Source organism: Aquila chrysaetos, chromosome 4 (assembly GCF_900496995.4).
Source record: "Aquila chrysaetos chrysaetos chromosome 4, bAquChr1.4, whole genome shotgun sequence".
Classification (NCBI taxonomy): Eukaryota; Metazoa; Chordata; class Aves; order Accipitriformes; family Accipitridae; genus Aquila; species Aquila chrysaetos.
Window position 1 is genome coordinate 4,612,727 of NC_044007.1, and position 15,003 is coordinate 4,627,729.

Consider the following 15,003-nt stretch of genomic DNA (forward strand, 5'->3'; position numbering starts at 1 on the left):
GTTGAAATTTGCTGTCATTGTGAATCAATACGCTAATTAAAACTGTAATGCAATCTCTCTGCTCTTACTCCCCTAGATGGGATTGAAATGGTAGATTCCTTTCTGACTTTTCTCCCCCTCAAAATCTGTCACTGTGGGAAATGGATTGGCCCTGCTAATTACAGTAGGTGCCCTGTTAGGATGAATTCCCAGTGTATGTGACCGTGAAGAATGTACAGCATTCAGCGATTCCAACCTCTGTTTTACAGGCTGGCCAACAATGAGAAGCAAGGAGTAAGGTCACACGCAGTCTCTGTGTCAGGTAAGGCTCGTAAAAAAAAAATTGCAAGTTTATTTATAAAGCTAGCAGATGTTTAGGTGGATTTTTCACTTGCAGTTAGCTCACTTCTTGCTGCATGGCTGTTGACTTTCCCAAAACCATAGCTGTGCTGCCTTTGTAGTGCAGTTTCTAAAGAGAAACTTTTTGCAGCTATCCTACGTAGTATCGCTTGTGAGAGCAGCCATATCCGTGCAGTAATGCAGGGCCAGAATACTTCAAAGCAAAGCTCCTTGTCAATATTTTCACTTAGCTTTGTAATGAAGTAGAATATCGTGGGCTAGAACTTAAATTACCTGAGTATGTGTTAATTATGAAGGAGCAACTTTGAAAAGTGAAAATAGGCAATTAAATATTAATCATCGCTTTTCAGAAAGAAGAAACTTAATAGCTGGTTTTTTGTAGCTGCTGTTTAGATCAAAGCACTTAATTTTTGCTATTGAAAATCACAAGTTAATTGAAGGACGAGCATGTGAGATAATACATGTTGTTTCTATAGCTTATAGGCTTCTGAGATTTCTGTTAGTTACTGTGGGGTTTTTTAAGTTTCTTTACTTGAGAGAGAACATTTTTCTTTTACAGAATCTCAGAACAAATCCTTTTGAGGGATTGATTCAGTGTCTTAGTAGAAAATAAATTTCTAAATCTTTATACATAATACTTATTAAGGAGATTTCTCAATGCAAAAGTGTATTAATATTATGGTATGTTCCTACAGATTTCTAGTATTTGGCCACGAACTTCAGGAGCCAATACTGTGACCCAGTGGAGTGTACACCCCTGCCTTACAGGGAGGCTACAGCCCCACTTTAACATTTATGTGAGCGCTTAGTAGCACATATTCAAAAACCCGACATACTTCATACAAGAAGGAGGGAAGAAATGTAGATGTTTGATTAATTTCCTACTTTTCAGATTCCTTTCCCCACCCTTAACCTTTTTTTAAAGATGTTTGATATTCACCCCTTGGCATAGGAAGCCTAAGTAAAGAGACCTTGCACAAGAAAATAGAGGATAGGATCTGGAATTAAAACGTCTATCAAGCTGCAGAGGTGTAACAGAGCTTCATCAGTTACTGTTACCTCTCAGAGTCAAATAGCAGCTCTTCTTCCTTCAGTACCTATCAAGCAAGCACAGTAGATAAGGTAGATGAAGCATGGTCAGCATTCTTGCCTGTGTGGCTCATTTTAGCTGTTAGAAAAAGTTGAAAGTTCTTAAGTGATTAATGCTGTGTTTTTTAATCACTCCACTCACGCAAAAAAAGCTAATCCTCGGGACAAAAAAGTCATACTCCCCTGCCACCTCAAATTTTCACCCTTTCAATTTTTCGAAGAATGCTGATATACTTTTACTATTAAAAGCAGTAATAAATGCTTGCTTCATGATCCTTTATTGCTGTCACTTTGACTTTGCAAATTTAGGTGTCTTTTGCTTGATGCATTATATCTGAAGTACTCTTGTGTCTCAGAGCACAACTCACTTCTCTATTTTTTTGAAATAGTGTTTTGATACTAATGTAGGGAAGTTAGTTGTAATACCACATAACTCTGGCATTTAGGGAGTCACATAAAGGTGAATGATGGGCAAATGAGAGCTTTGCTGTAGCACCACAGAAGAGACAGAAGTGGCAGTGCTGGAGATGAGCTGGTTGTTCGAGTCAGTGTCACGGAAGCTGTAAGGTGCAAAGCTGGCTTTTGATGCCATAAGCAAAAGAATAAAATTAAACCAGAAGATGTCCTTCCCGTTCTTTCTAATACCAAAATCAAAACCAATTAGGTATTTTTCTTGTATTGTAGTAAGGTTTTATATCTTCTTACAATGAAATCATTGTGCTTAATGCTTGTTTTTTATACCGTCTTACAAACCACTGGAAACAGTGACATAATACTGGAGTGATTCAAGACATTGCATTTATTATTCAGTCTCAAGGGTTTGTTGTTCTTTTAATATAATAAGGGTACATAGAACACAGATACATTTTTTTGTTGTTGGGGTTTTTTGCCCCAAGATTATTTGAAACGCATTGAGTGTGGCATGGATGTCAGTATATTAAATTTAAACCACAGACAGATTGTTGAGATGAAGTTGCATGGTAAGGGTTTTTCCTCGGGAGGTGCTTTCTGTAAGAATCTGAGTCCCCAAAGGAATCAACTTCTTATAAATGAACTAATACTTCATGTAGATGTGAAGAAGTGTCACTCCTGTTGTCACATGTAACTGATCCATCAGTATGGAACAACACAGGCGACAGATGTACATAATGTTCAGTTAACCCAAGAGTTCCAGGTCAGCAGAGTCTGACAGCTGACAGCATCCAGTGCAAAGCCAGCTGTGGGTGATGCTATCTTGGTTTGCAGAATAAGAGCTTTTCTCTGGTGACATTTAAATGACTTAGAGCTAAGGGCTTCAAACAAGACGAGCTTTTATAACTTACTGACAGCTGTAACGTCCTTCACGCCTTTGATGGTTTAAATCATAAATTACCTCTGCCGTTTGTTTTCAGTGAGATTGCTCCCATTTGTTTAGACCTCTCCCGATGCTAAAGATAATTAGCAAAAATCTGAGATAGACATTCGGCAGGAAAATTAAGCAGTCAGACATATTTATAGTATTAACGCCCTTAGTTCTAAAGGAAGGCTTCACAGTGAATTCCCCACCACAATTTGGGGAAACCAGCAATAGCCAAAAACCAGCGTGGAACACAGTTTGGTGGTCTAAAAGTTCAGGTGTTTGTCTGAAGTTTTGTAGGTTTAAAAATGAGCCTGTTAATGAAAGACGCCTTGTCTTTCTTTCTGCAATATTTCTGGTCTAGTGAAGTGAAAACTTGTTCTTTCCAAGTATTTCAATATTCCAAAGCATACAAAGATAGAAGGTTTTTAAATACTTTTTTTTTCTCTCTAAATAAAGGCCTTTTCAAACTAGTGAAGGGTGAAGTTGCTTTCAGGAATCCAAAGCAGCAGATTGCTGGACCTGGGAGCCAAGATGTGTTCTCTTACGGGTGTGTGCCACTGAACCAGGTTTCACCACACACCTCTTACTGCATGGTTCTGTTCCTGTTTCTTCTGGTATTATTTATCTGCCTGCCTTCTCCAAATTATATGCTCCTTGCAGTGGGCACTGTCTTTCACTGTGTGCAAGTAAGATGCCTGTGAGATTTCCCCCATTTTTTAAAGCATAGTAATAATTCTATCCCTCAAATTTTACTTTTGTGTGTGTGTAGGTTTATAAATAAATATAAATAACAAGCCCAATTAAATGAGTTGGATTTTAGATTTCTTTGGTATACATTTGATGTTTTCGTTTAAGTTGCAGTGATTCACCAGAATCAATGAGTGTTTTAGCTAATAGGTAGATAGTTCCAACTTTTGTCTCCTTCTCCCTCTACTTCTGTGTTTACATTAAAAAAGAATTCTATGTATTTAGCCAAGAGTGCACACTCAGGAAACAGTAAGGCTAAACTATTTGCTCTGTGCAAATAGTATATCAAATTTGTAAGAAGCAGCATACCAGTTTACTGTAATTTTATTGACTAGATTTCCTGCTGTTTTGCTTGGAGTCACCATGTTAAAATGCTCTACTCTAGTCTACAGGAACTTGTTTTGGCCAGCAGTTTGTTTTGAAATAGCGAGCACTAGCCTTAGTAAGGTGATGCATATATTTCCTGATACACATATTTCCAAAAATAATAATTTACCTAGTCAATTATATAGTATAAAAAGTTCTTTATAAAATGAAATCAATAAAGCTGTAGTTTGCATAAATTCTTTCTGACACAGAGTTCTTTGGCTTCTTCTGCCCCATCCTCGCTTATATAAATATGACTAGGAAGAATAAATATGCTTTTGCATCCCTTGACTAAGTCCTTTGCACTAGAGAATTCTGTGGACGTAAATTTTTTTAATCATAGCTCAAACGTTACTTTACATGCAGTGCTACAGAATATGACATTTCAGACCGACTTGTTTCAGCGAGTATTGAACAAGCAGAGTATTGAACAAGTCTTGGCAATGTTAGGTTCTTGGCAGCGTTAGGTTTACAGTTGGACTTGAAGATCTTTAAGGGTCTTTTCCAACCTAAATGATTTTACGATTCTAAGCAGTTACTCTTGGCATTTGGACATTCAGGTACTGCTGAATAAAATAACGTGTTTGTGGGGAGGGAGCTCTAACTGGAAAGATGACAGTAAGGAAGAAGATGAGCCATGCTGCCGGAGCCAGTACAAGGCATGTGCCTGAAGGGGTTTTTTAGGGTCTGCCACAAGGTTGGTTTTGGTTCCAAGTGGGTGCTGGTTTTGCAGCTTTAGTGTGTGCTTACTTGGTGAAGGAAATTGAAAGGTATTTAAAAATATGATCGCTGTTTCAGATGTTAAGGCGGGCTGTTCAAGCCATCTAAGTAACAGACCCCAGGACACACGCCTTTAATAGGGAAATAGGTACCTTAAAGAGAAATTTGTCTGTCATCTTGTTTCCTAGCTGGCATGGCTGTTGTTACTAACACAAGTAGCATTTTAAAGTAAAAAGGGGTGTAGCTCTAAGTGCATGGTAATACAGTGGCATAAGTTTCTAATAATGCTGTTGTGCCATTGTCTCTCTATAGAGGGGAAAAACTGTTTGCTTACTGTGACTCTGTAAGAAATAATAACTGCGCCCTATGGTTTAGATAGATCTAGTAACATGCCTTGCGAAGGAGAAATCGGGTCTCTTGGAGAGAGCTTCCTTACAGGAACTGAAGGATTTTAGCATCCTGAAAGAGGGGCTTCTCAGCAAGTTTCCAGGTTCTGCCTTAGAATCACTGATTTAGAGTATGATATCATTACACTTAAATCACATGCTGTGGTTAACTCCTGATCATGGCGGTGATGTGGCATGAGAGTTCTCTAAGGTGCTACTTATGAGCAGATCTGTTTGAACTAGTTGCCAATTTAGTCATACCACTGAGCTGAAATTTCAATTTGAATGAAAAAATTTCTCTTTTGAAGGAGATAAGCATGATTTAAGTGAGATTTTAGCATGCAGAAAAAAATTATATGGTATAGTTAATCCGTGAGAGAGAATTCCAGGAGGTTACCTAGAGCAAACTGAAATACAGCAGGAGCCAAATGTCAAAACACAACAAACAGGAGAGAAAAAAAAAAAAATGTTCACCTGATTTCAGTATTACAACACTTTAAAATGTTCTTAATGAAGGAGATGTCAGCATATGAAAGAGCCTGCATGTACAGGTGAGTGATGCGGGCTGATCACAAGCAAAGCTGTGAGCAAGGGTGGAAAGACGAATAGAATTTTATTGAATCACTTCTGCTTGCAAAGCACAGTGCATGCTCTGTTTCATGATTCCTGTGCTCAAAATGAAGGTCTGCCCTGCACTCAACTCTGAAAGAGTTTCTTGTGTAAGACTTGCATTTCCTAGTTCAATTTGAATTAGTAGGGGAGAAAGGTGTTCTTTGCTTGAGGTTATAAAGTTGTTTGTTTTTTTTTTCATGTTCATTTTATCAAGTCACTCAAAAAAGACAATGCTGAAAAGCACAAGTAGATTTTTAAGATGAAAAATTGTATCTTGAGTGCTTATGACTGTCTGCTAGCTCAGTTATGCTGTACTCTACAGCTCACTTCTGAAAATAAAGACTAAAAGTCTTAGCATAAATTACATAGTTATACATTCAAATTACTAAATAATTAGAGGAATATAAAGGCTCTGTACAGCTGTAGCTCTGCCATATGGTCACAGGACTGGGAGAAATTCAAGCCTAAGGTTTACTGTGGATTAATTTTAAAGACCTTGAGCAGGTCATTAGTCTCCAAGTTCACGAAGGGAGTTACTTGCTTCTTAACTCACCCAGCTATTCCACTGATTAATAAGATAATATAGTTAAAAATACCCTTAATGCTAATAAATTACAATATTTCAGATTCCCATCACTGTTGAATAGACTGGTGTTCTTATCTTTTTGTATTTTAGACTGACTAAAATGCTTCTTTTCATGCATAAGACCAGAATGAACTGTGGAGACAGTCTAAACAGTTTTCCTCTGTATCAGTGCCTAGGAAGTTACTGCATTGATTTCATCAGTCTGTGTCGTTGGTTAAAGAGTTCTTCCCCTCCTACGCTCCTCCTTTGTGATCCATTCATTTGATTTTAGCAGACACTTTCGCTTTGCTAGTAATGACACTGTCATATGAGTAAAGAAATGTTCCATGAAGTATTAGGTTTGGTAGGTTGTTGTTTGTGTATAAACATACTTGATGTGACAACTGCATAGTACTAATTTGATTTCAAAAGCTTGAAAACAAATAGATTTATTCCTTCTACAGATTTTTTTCAGGGCTTTTCCTCAAACTGGTTCGGGAATGTATGACTAAACTAGAATGGGACATTATCAGTTTCAGCCTTCCAGTGTTGGTTATCTACTCATACAGTCCTAACGAGGAGCTCCAGTAGTAACTGCCCTCTATCCTGGTCAATTCCTTTTTAACATAGTCTGTTGCATAGCAAGTGATTTGTTCTTTTTATACACAGTAATTTTAGTGAATATTTAGTATTGAGAAGAGGAACTAAATAAAAAAAGAAGTCCAGTGAAGTCTTCAGCAGCATTTCTGAGCTTTATGGGCATTTAGGTAGATGGCAGTGGTGTCCTGGCTGGAAGCTGGTGTGGAATGGTGGAAATCTCTAAGTAGAATTAATTTCAAGCAGGTACTCTAAGCTCCTGAAAAAGTGGTGGAACGTCCTTTTTTTTTAACTTAGAATCAACTCTTTACCTAAATAAAGAGTACCTTTCTTTTGTAGCTAGACTTGACGATGTGGTAAGTTTAAGACAAAGTAGTCTTCCATTTAGTCTGGCAGAATAGTTGAACAAACTTTATACAATAAATCGTAAAGGCAGATTTTGAAATGCAGAAGACAAGTTGGACTGCATATCTCAGGGCATCATGACATGTACCTCATGAATTAAAACCACCTTTGTCATTTCGATGTGCCCTTCGTATGAAATAGGTTAGTCAGGTTTCAGTCAGCTTCTGCTACCCATGTATTAATGTGAGAGTAAACAGCGTTTCAGCATTTCAAGCTTAAATTAGCTTTGTAGCCTGAGCAGACAGGTCAAGAGTTGAAACATCTCTTCCCTTTTAGATAGCTTGCATTGCTTCCAGTGACTCTATACCTGTTCTTCTGTTTCAGTACGGAGTATTGGATTCCTTTATTCTCATTTCAATACCTTTTCAGTAGTCTCTTAAAATGGCTCTAGTATTTTTTTCTTTTGTTTCATACTATGTCTAAAGGTTTTTGTGAATGTTACCTCAGGTTTTTGTTAGAATGATAGTGCTGAAAATTGTGCCGTGTGATGTTAAGAAGATAAATCCCTAGGATTGCAGTAATGTGGTATACATGGAAATACTGATACACTAATCTACTCAATAATTTTGCCCTCTCCTTGCACCTGTTCTAGTTTTTAGCATTGAATCTGATTAATGTTCTGTCATTTTCAATGACATGTACTTTCTTACAATTGATGAATGATTCCTGTTTGTTTAATCACCCCAGCAGTTTTTACAATGGCACTTTTTTGCTGTTTAGGATACAATGATAAATATCACCCACTTGTTTCAACTCTGGATTAAAATTGCTGTCTTAGCAAAGAATGGGTTGTACATAGTAGTGTGTTACCCATTAGATTTGCATGCGTGAATTTCAACATGCAGCCTCCAGATTGGACAGTGATTGAACACACTTAATACACCTTTAAAAAAATTCTGCACATTATCCCTCAAAATCTGGCCACTAAAAACTGCACAACTGTGTATAAGGTGGTGCTTTTGTGTAAGTACAGCTGCTTTGATGGTTCTTAGGTTTCCAGAATCTATGGCAAATGTGAAGTTATTTTTATTAAAAGGTAATTCTCCTTTTCCACCCTTTCCCTCTCCTCCCACCACTGACTAGTATGCTGTGCCAGTATGCTGCTTCTGTGGTACTGGGCTTCTCTTTTAACACCTGGACCTCCAGCCTGTATAACTCAAGGTGGTTGGACCTCACTCCCGTTTTGACTGTGAAGGACTACCAGTAACAAGACGGAGGTTTTTAGTTGATTGGCTTTTTAAACCATCTCTCACATTTCCTGAGATAGAGGAGAGAGGGAAAAGAGGAAAAGAGAGGAGCGAACAAATAACAAGGGAAATAAAAGGAGCAGCTGTCCTCAGGTTCTTAGTGTCGTCTTGTGTCCTTCTTTCTCACCCTGTGAAATCAGTTGTGGCTTCTTTGTATTTTCTCCTGCTCAAAAATCTCTCTCCTCCTGATAACTGCTTTGCTAATCAAATGCAGTAAGGTGACTAGGAGAGGGGACAGTGAGGACAGTACAATGGGGCGTTCACCCGAAGATCCTCGGAGAGCTAGAATGTCAGTTGGCAAGACAGGTCTGCACTGGGGATAAAACTCTAGTGGCAGATTTCAGATCATAAAATATTATGTCAGTGTTGTATTTCAGTGGGACAGAGAAACTGTGTTTTTCCTTGTTCTGTGTTACCCTGCTATGTGAAATACTTGTTTTGTGTTAAGTTCTTTTAAGGGTCCAGAAAATCAATATGTCCATGTTTTAAGTCCACTGACTGCCACTTAAATCAGAATTTAGCTATAGCACAGTCTAGTAGAACTTAGATGGGGCGCTTGCAAAAGCAAGTTATGCTTCTGGGATAAACAGTGTTCTTTGTGTTGTCAATGGATGGTATCTATAGTTGGTAAAAGCTGACTTTAATAGATTCTAGTCTCACTTTTAAAAATTAAAATAACTTTGCTGTAGAAAGGAATTTGAAGGAAAATACCAAATATGCTTTAGAGTTTCAACAACATTCATATATCCATTTGCGATACAGAATTGTAATGTAAACCTTTACTTTTATGTTCATTCATTGTAGATGTTCTCTCCAGTCTCTTTTCTTTTATTTTCAAATAATTTGTTTCTGTTTTTCTCTTTCCTTTTCTTGCCTCTTTGTAAAGGAGTCAATCACTGTCAGCATAAAGTAAAGAAAGCTAGACGCTTTCTCCCTTTCGTCTTCTGTTCCCATGAGTCGCCGCCTAAGGGTACTGCACTGCTCTTTGTATAGGCTGCCTTATTAACCCAAAAGCTGAATATACTAACTCAGTTACTGTTTTTAAACTACTTTAGCCTCAGGTAAACAGAGTTCCAAGAATAATTTAATGACATTTCTGCTACACCTTTCCTCCTATTGAATTGGATTTTCATGCAGTGTCATAAACTTGCTGGTCCCCATTTTTATGGGGGACTTAGTTTTAAGCATCATATTCTACAATGACAAACATATTAATAATTTCATTTGTACAGCTCTGCAGCCCCTGTATACCCATGGGGTTTTTGGTTAATATATTTTTACTTCATTCTTGGACCCCTGATACAGCATGCTTATGAATGAAATAGAATAGCAACAATAAGCATCAGCTAAGATCACTTTCATTTAAGTATTGACTACAGTGATGCTTTTGGCTGCATACTGGTTCAGCATTTGGTCTGGACCAGTTTGGCTTTGTTAGGGGTAAGAAGAATTGGAGTAATAGGTGCATTACTTTTACAACGTTAATGCCTATTTTCCTTTTATTTATAAATAATGTCTAAAGTGCATCAGCTTGTGCTGTGGGTATTGGTGTGGAATAGGGCCACTACCATAAACGCGGAATATGGTGCTCGTTTGAACAGCTTCCCAGTAGAGTTGCTCCGTTTGCCACTCGTTTAAATCTCAGCTTTATGTAACTGCAGTATGCTCTGTATAATTAATAGTTAGATGGTTCCATTTCTTATTCATGTGTTAGTGATAGCACAGGAGTGCATTTCCTTTGAAAGGGTGAACACCAACTCTAGTTATCCAAAGTCATAAGTGTGTGTGTAAAGTCAAATTGAACTGACTCATCTGCCTGTAGGAGATCTGTTTTGTAGTGAAGTATTGACTTAAACCAGAAATTGGCATTTCTTAACAATGCATTAAAATAGTTCCACTCCCAAATTTAATTTTTGTGTAAATTCATGTTTGAAGGTCATTAACTCTGTTTCATCATACAAGCTTCTTAGAACATATCTTTGTCCCTTGGGTTTTAGGTGAGAAGTCTTAAATTCTGCTACTTTTCTAGTTTCTCTTGAGTCAGGTATATAATATAACTGCAGTCTGAATACTTTTGGATTACTCATGAATTTAATAGTATATTTTCCCCTCCCCCTTCTCTGTCCCTTCTCTCTCCCCCTCTGTTTTTCTCTCTCCTTGCATGCCACCTGGATCTGCAGATGAAATTAGTGGGGACGGTAATATGTTTTCTAGTCTGTGTGTTACTAACATGCAATATGCAACATTTGTATCCATATACCACTTAATGCACATTTCAGTAATAAATTTTATACAGATTTTAGTATGAAAAAGCAGTCTGCTTTGGACATTAGCCGATAAATATTGTACTTTACAGGCTGTGCAACTAACACTTTCTGCTAAACTGGAATTGGGAAAGGAAAAACTATTTCAAACATGCAGGGATGTGGTATTGCATGCGTTTGCAATGAGAGTTCTGGCATGATGCAAAGAAGGTTTATTATAGGTTTGCAAGAGTGTCCATTCAGTTTGATTGAAACGGTTGTATCACAAAATTTTTTTGCTCGATGGGTAAGATCAATGGATGTAACACGTGAGAAATGAGTCTACTAAGTGATGCTCTAAAGGCATGGTAGCATCAAAGTGCTCTGTAGTCCGCTGTGGCTCCTTGCATAAAAAGAAGCTATACAAGATAGATTAATGTAGATTGAATACATGAAATATTAATCAGGTTTTGGCTACTCAAACTGCTAATTTTAAAGACAGATTTTAATGTTTTCTTCAAAACTTATTCTAAAATATTTAACTTCTCCAGACTTTATTTCTTTTTTTCTAAAAAATACTGACTTGGTAGCCTCTGAAAACAAGTTGGGTTTTGGTTTTGGTTTTTTTAAGAGATTTTTAGCTATTTTTCGAAAGGATTCCATCTGATGTTGGAAAAAAAAATCAAACTGCTACTACTGATAGTGGTTGTATCTTTATTCTTGTAAGTAGGAGGTACTAAAAGGGCATAAATCAGTATGCAAAGGAAGGCAGTAAGAAGAAGTAGAGATAATGTCTTGTGGCCTTCCTCAGCAAAATGTAAAGGGGTGTATAACTTCTCATCTCCTTTCTCTCCTTCAGCTACAAATCAAAGATAACACTACCCCAGTTTTCTTTCTTTTCTTAAACATTAAAAACTCAAAGGATATTTTTTCTGTCATAAATTCAGAAATTGTGTTTCAGATACTAACCCTACATAGCTTTTTATTGGTGCTTATCTTTTATAAATTACAGGCTCTGCTAAACGGGAAAAAATCATGAAAAGGGAAATTTCAAACAGGTGGTTAAGATCATGGATTAGCTATTATGGATTTAATATCGTAAGATGTTTTTTCCTACTGTTTAATAAATGCATTTAGATTTAGTAAAGCTCAAATTGGCTCATTCACCTGTACCACCAACAGTGTATCTTTGTCCAAAAGTAACCTATCATTTTTCCATCTTAGAAGAATCTGGGGTTGACCAACAGGTGAAAAGGTTCAGTGCTGGTTTTAAAATGTGCAAGAGAGCAGCAGTGATGAGCCCTATTTTTAAATCTTAGTTTTTCTAGACTTACCAAGGGCCTCGAAGATAGAACATCTCCTGGAATCACTCCTTTGTTGCAAGTGCTTAGTTCTTGAGACTGCTATAGCACTTCCTTCTTGGTAAAGCAGCCTGGAGAGCCTTGCCCAGCTGAGTTTTTAGGCTCTGTGTGGGTTTTGGAATATCTCTTAGCAGGCATAGTCATAGTCTTAGCAGACTTGGTAGTAGTCTCATACTGTATGACTCTAATCATGGGGTAAAGACTGCATGTGAGAGAGGTCAGTTATCTTTGTTGCAGAACACTTTGAGTGCATCACTTTAATGCCTTGATTGAATTTTCCTCTAATTCCCAGAAACAATGCCAGACATGTATAGGAATTATTTTTTTAATTCTTAGTATCTATTCCTCTCCAGAGTGTTAAATGTGTAACAAAAAATATTTGTTTAGTTAATTGCATACATTTAATTTATTTGGATTGACTACTGAAGACCCTTTCAGTTTCAGGATGGTTTTAGGCAATGTATCAAAACAATGTAAAGTGCTCTGCGGTGTTCTGATAATGCTTTTATTATGAACTAACTTCATTAATTTAAAATAGAGAGGTGAACAAGCCAAGCCATGTATCACATTTTGCAAGGACTGTTCCATAATCTAGTGTGACAAATGTTTTGGTTTTTTAAAGACCAGTGTGGCACCAGTTCTAGTTTCCAAGCTTTTTAAATTCTTCTCAAATATGTTTATAATACCTTTCATTCAGTCCATTTTTTTTACATAGATTAAGAACTTTCTGGTATCCACCAATACTAGTTTGTAACAATAGTTGATATATATCATGCTTAACAAAAGTTAAAAACATCTTACCACATTATTACAAGGAAACAGAGTAATTTATCCCCATCACATTGGTGTCACAGTAATGATTTCTTTCAAATGGATGCTTATTTTTTGGATCAAACTTGGGCTTATTTTCTACAAAAGCATCAGCTCATAATGTAGGGAGGAAAAAAAATACCAAGAAAGAGATTAGTGCCTCTGGAGTATGCTGCCTGTTTAGAATTGTGCACTGTCTTTATAATTTATTGAATTTTCATTAGGTGACTCTGTTTTGCTGTGTCCTAAATAGAAATTGCTTAGGAAAAATTTAAATGGTATAGATTTCCTCATTCTGTTTTTACAAGACATGGTATATTCCTACAGGAGTTTGAAAGAAAAATAGCTTTGATTTTATTTAAGTAGTACGAAGTTTGGATTATTTACTCACTGAAGTGCGTTGAACTTCAAAGGTTATAGCCTGTAGTTTCCTAATTGTTGAATATTCAGTTTGTATGAAAATTAAGCCTCTTGTTTATGTATGTGTATAATATTTATGAGCCTTGCTCTGGTTTCAGAGTTGGCTTAAGTTGGTTGAACTGAGGGCTGCTGCCAAAAGGGATCATCCCATCCTTCTTTGCAGTCTCACTGTGGCTTTGTCCCATTCGCTGTTCAGAAATCCTATCTCGAGAAATGATGCCAGGGAGTTGTAGGAATAGACATTTGCTCCAGGGCAGATGGGGAAAAAAGAGGGAGTAAGTCATGCCTTTCAAAGGTGGCCCAATATGTGATCACCTGAAACCAACCCATGAAAACTGCATACTGGACTTGAAATTACTCAATTTTGAGAACCTCTCTATGCATTTAAAGTTGGTGAGGAGAATTTAACAGCCTTGAAGTGAAAAATTATCTCACTGTTGTAGACTGGTTTTGTAACCCTTGGAGAAATTTGTCTGACCATTAGGAAATGACCTAGACATGCTAGAAGTTCCTCAAAGCAAGAGAAGGACCTTCTGATATGACTTGACACCATTTAAACCATTTTGAGAGCAGATAATGTAAAAGTCATAAGTTTTAAACAGAGGAAGAAATACACTGTCATTTTTCTGAAAATTTTGAGAACTGATTGTTTTCACTCACTGTCCATGAGATGTTGATTCTTGTCAGCAAAACTGGCAGTGAATTTCCACTAAACAAGGAAAATTGAGACTAATATAAGAAAAATGGGTTTAAAGCAAGAGTGTGACTTAAAAGATATTTATGCTCTAGAAGAGTCTATGGAAAATAACTCACCTTGCCACACTGACAGTAGGTAAATGCTGCCCTGGAACATCTTTACTGTCTGTTCTGCCTGTTTGACATAAAAACCTAGCAAACTATTATTCACACTTTATTGAAGGTAAAGCAATTTGATCTGTTAATAATGTTTTCTCCTTACTGCAGTGGAATTTGCTGTTAAAAAGGTTTTCTTTTTAAGTCAACAGTTTAGATGGGTTTCAGTTAGAGAACTTAAACTTTTTCGAATATAAATGAATCTTCCTTTTATTCCTTCTTGAATGCATCTATGTGACGTAGTATAATTGGCACTGAGGTCATTATCATACCATAAATTATGCATGAGCAAGTTTTATTCATGCTATTGTAAATGCGTCCCAGCAATGTTGAAGTTGGGGGTTGTGACATATCAGCCTTGATAAATTGGAGATACTGTTCTGGAGAATTGTTTTCATCTGCTCTTCCCGAAACTCTTGAATTCCTCCCTTTACAGAGACAGATGACTATGCAGAGATTATAGATGAAGAAGATACTTATACAATGCCATCAAGTAAGTATGGTAGTTAACTTGGGAACTTCTCTATCCGAAAGCTTCTTTGGTTTAGCAGGGACTGAATCTTATATTTCAGCCTTAAGTAATATGTGTGCAAAGAAAATATTCTTTACGATGTTTTGAAAACTCATAGATGCAGTGTTTTTCCAGTTCAGGTTTTGAAGCAGATAAACCAAATTCTGTTTTGCTGCTGTCAGTGACTTCACAGTGAAATTCCTGTTATGTCTCACGATGTAGATTTTTTTTGATTGTGATGCCGAACACAGTGCTTTGAGAAAGAATGGATAAGATTTCTGTGATAAGAGCAAACAATTTGGAAAGCTTCTGTGTATTGCTGTCTAACTGTATCTCACCCTTGCCCTATGACAGACTTGCTGCTTTTGAATTCCGTGATAGAGGAAAGTCATCT

At 36.9% G+C, this 15,003-nt stretch overlaps 1 protein-coding gene across 15 annotated transcripts in view; it reads left to right on the forward strand.

Annotated features, from left to right (window-relative positions):
* The window catches only part of PTK2 (protein tyrosine kinase 2), a 226,579-nt gene that overhangs the window by 156,092 nt on the left and 55,484 nt on the right, over positions 1–15,003 (forward strand). For 8 of the 15 annotated variants that reach the window (XR_005932213.1, XM_030011674.2, XM_030011675.2 and 5 more), the window contains 4 exons: positions 249–301; positions 9,299–9,382; positions 10,593–10,610; positions 14,535–14,591. Coding sequence is in view for 14 of the 15 variants with exons in the window: in XM_030011674.2 (XP_029867534.1) it covers positions 249–301; positions 9,299–9,382; positions 10,593–10,610; positions 14,535–14,591 (212 nt within the window). In the remaining variant the exon portion in view is untranslated. The remainder of the gene's footprint in view (positions 1–248; positions 302–9,298; positions 9,383–10,592; positions 10,611–14,534; positions 14,592–15,003) is intronic. The other 7 variants (XM_030011667.2, XM_030011670.2, XM_041123055.1 and 4 more) reach the window with 2 other exon arrangements.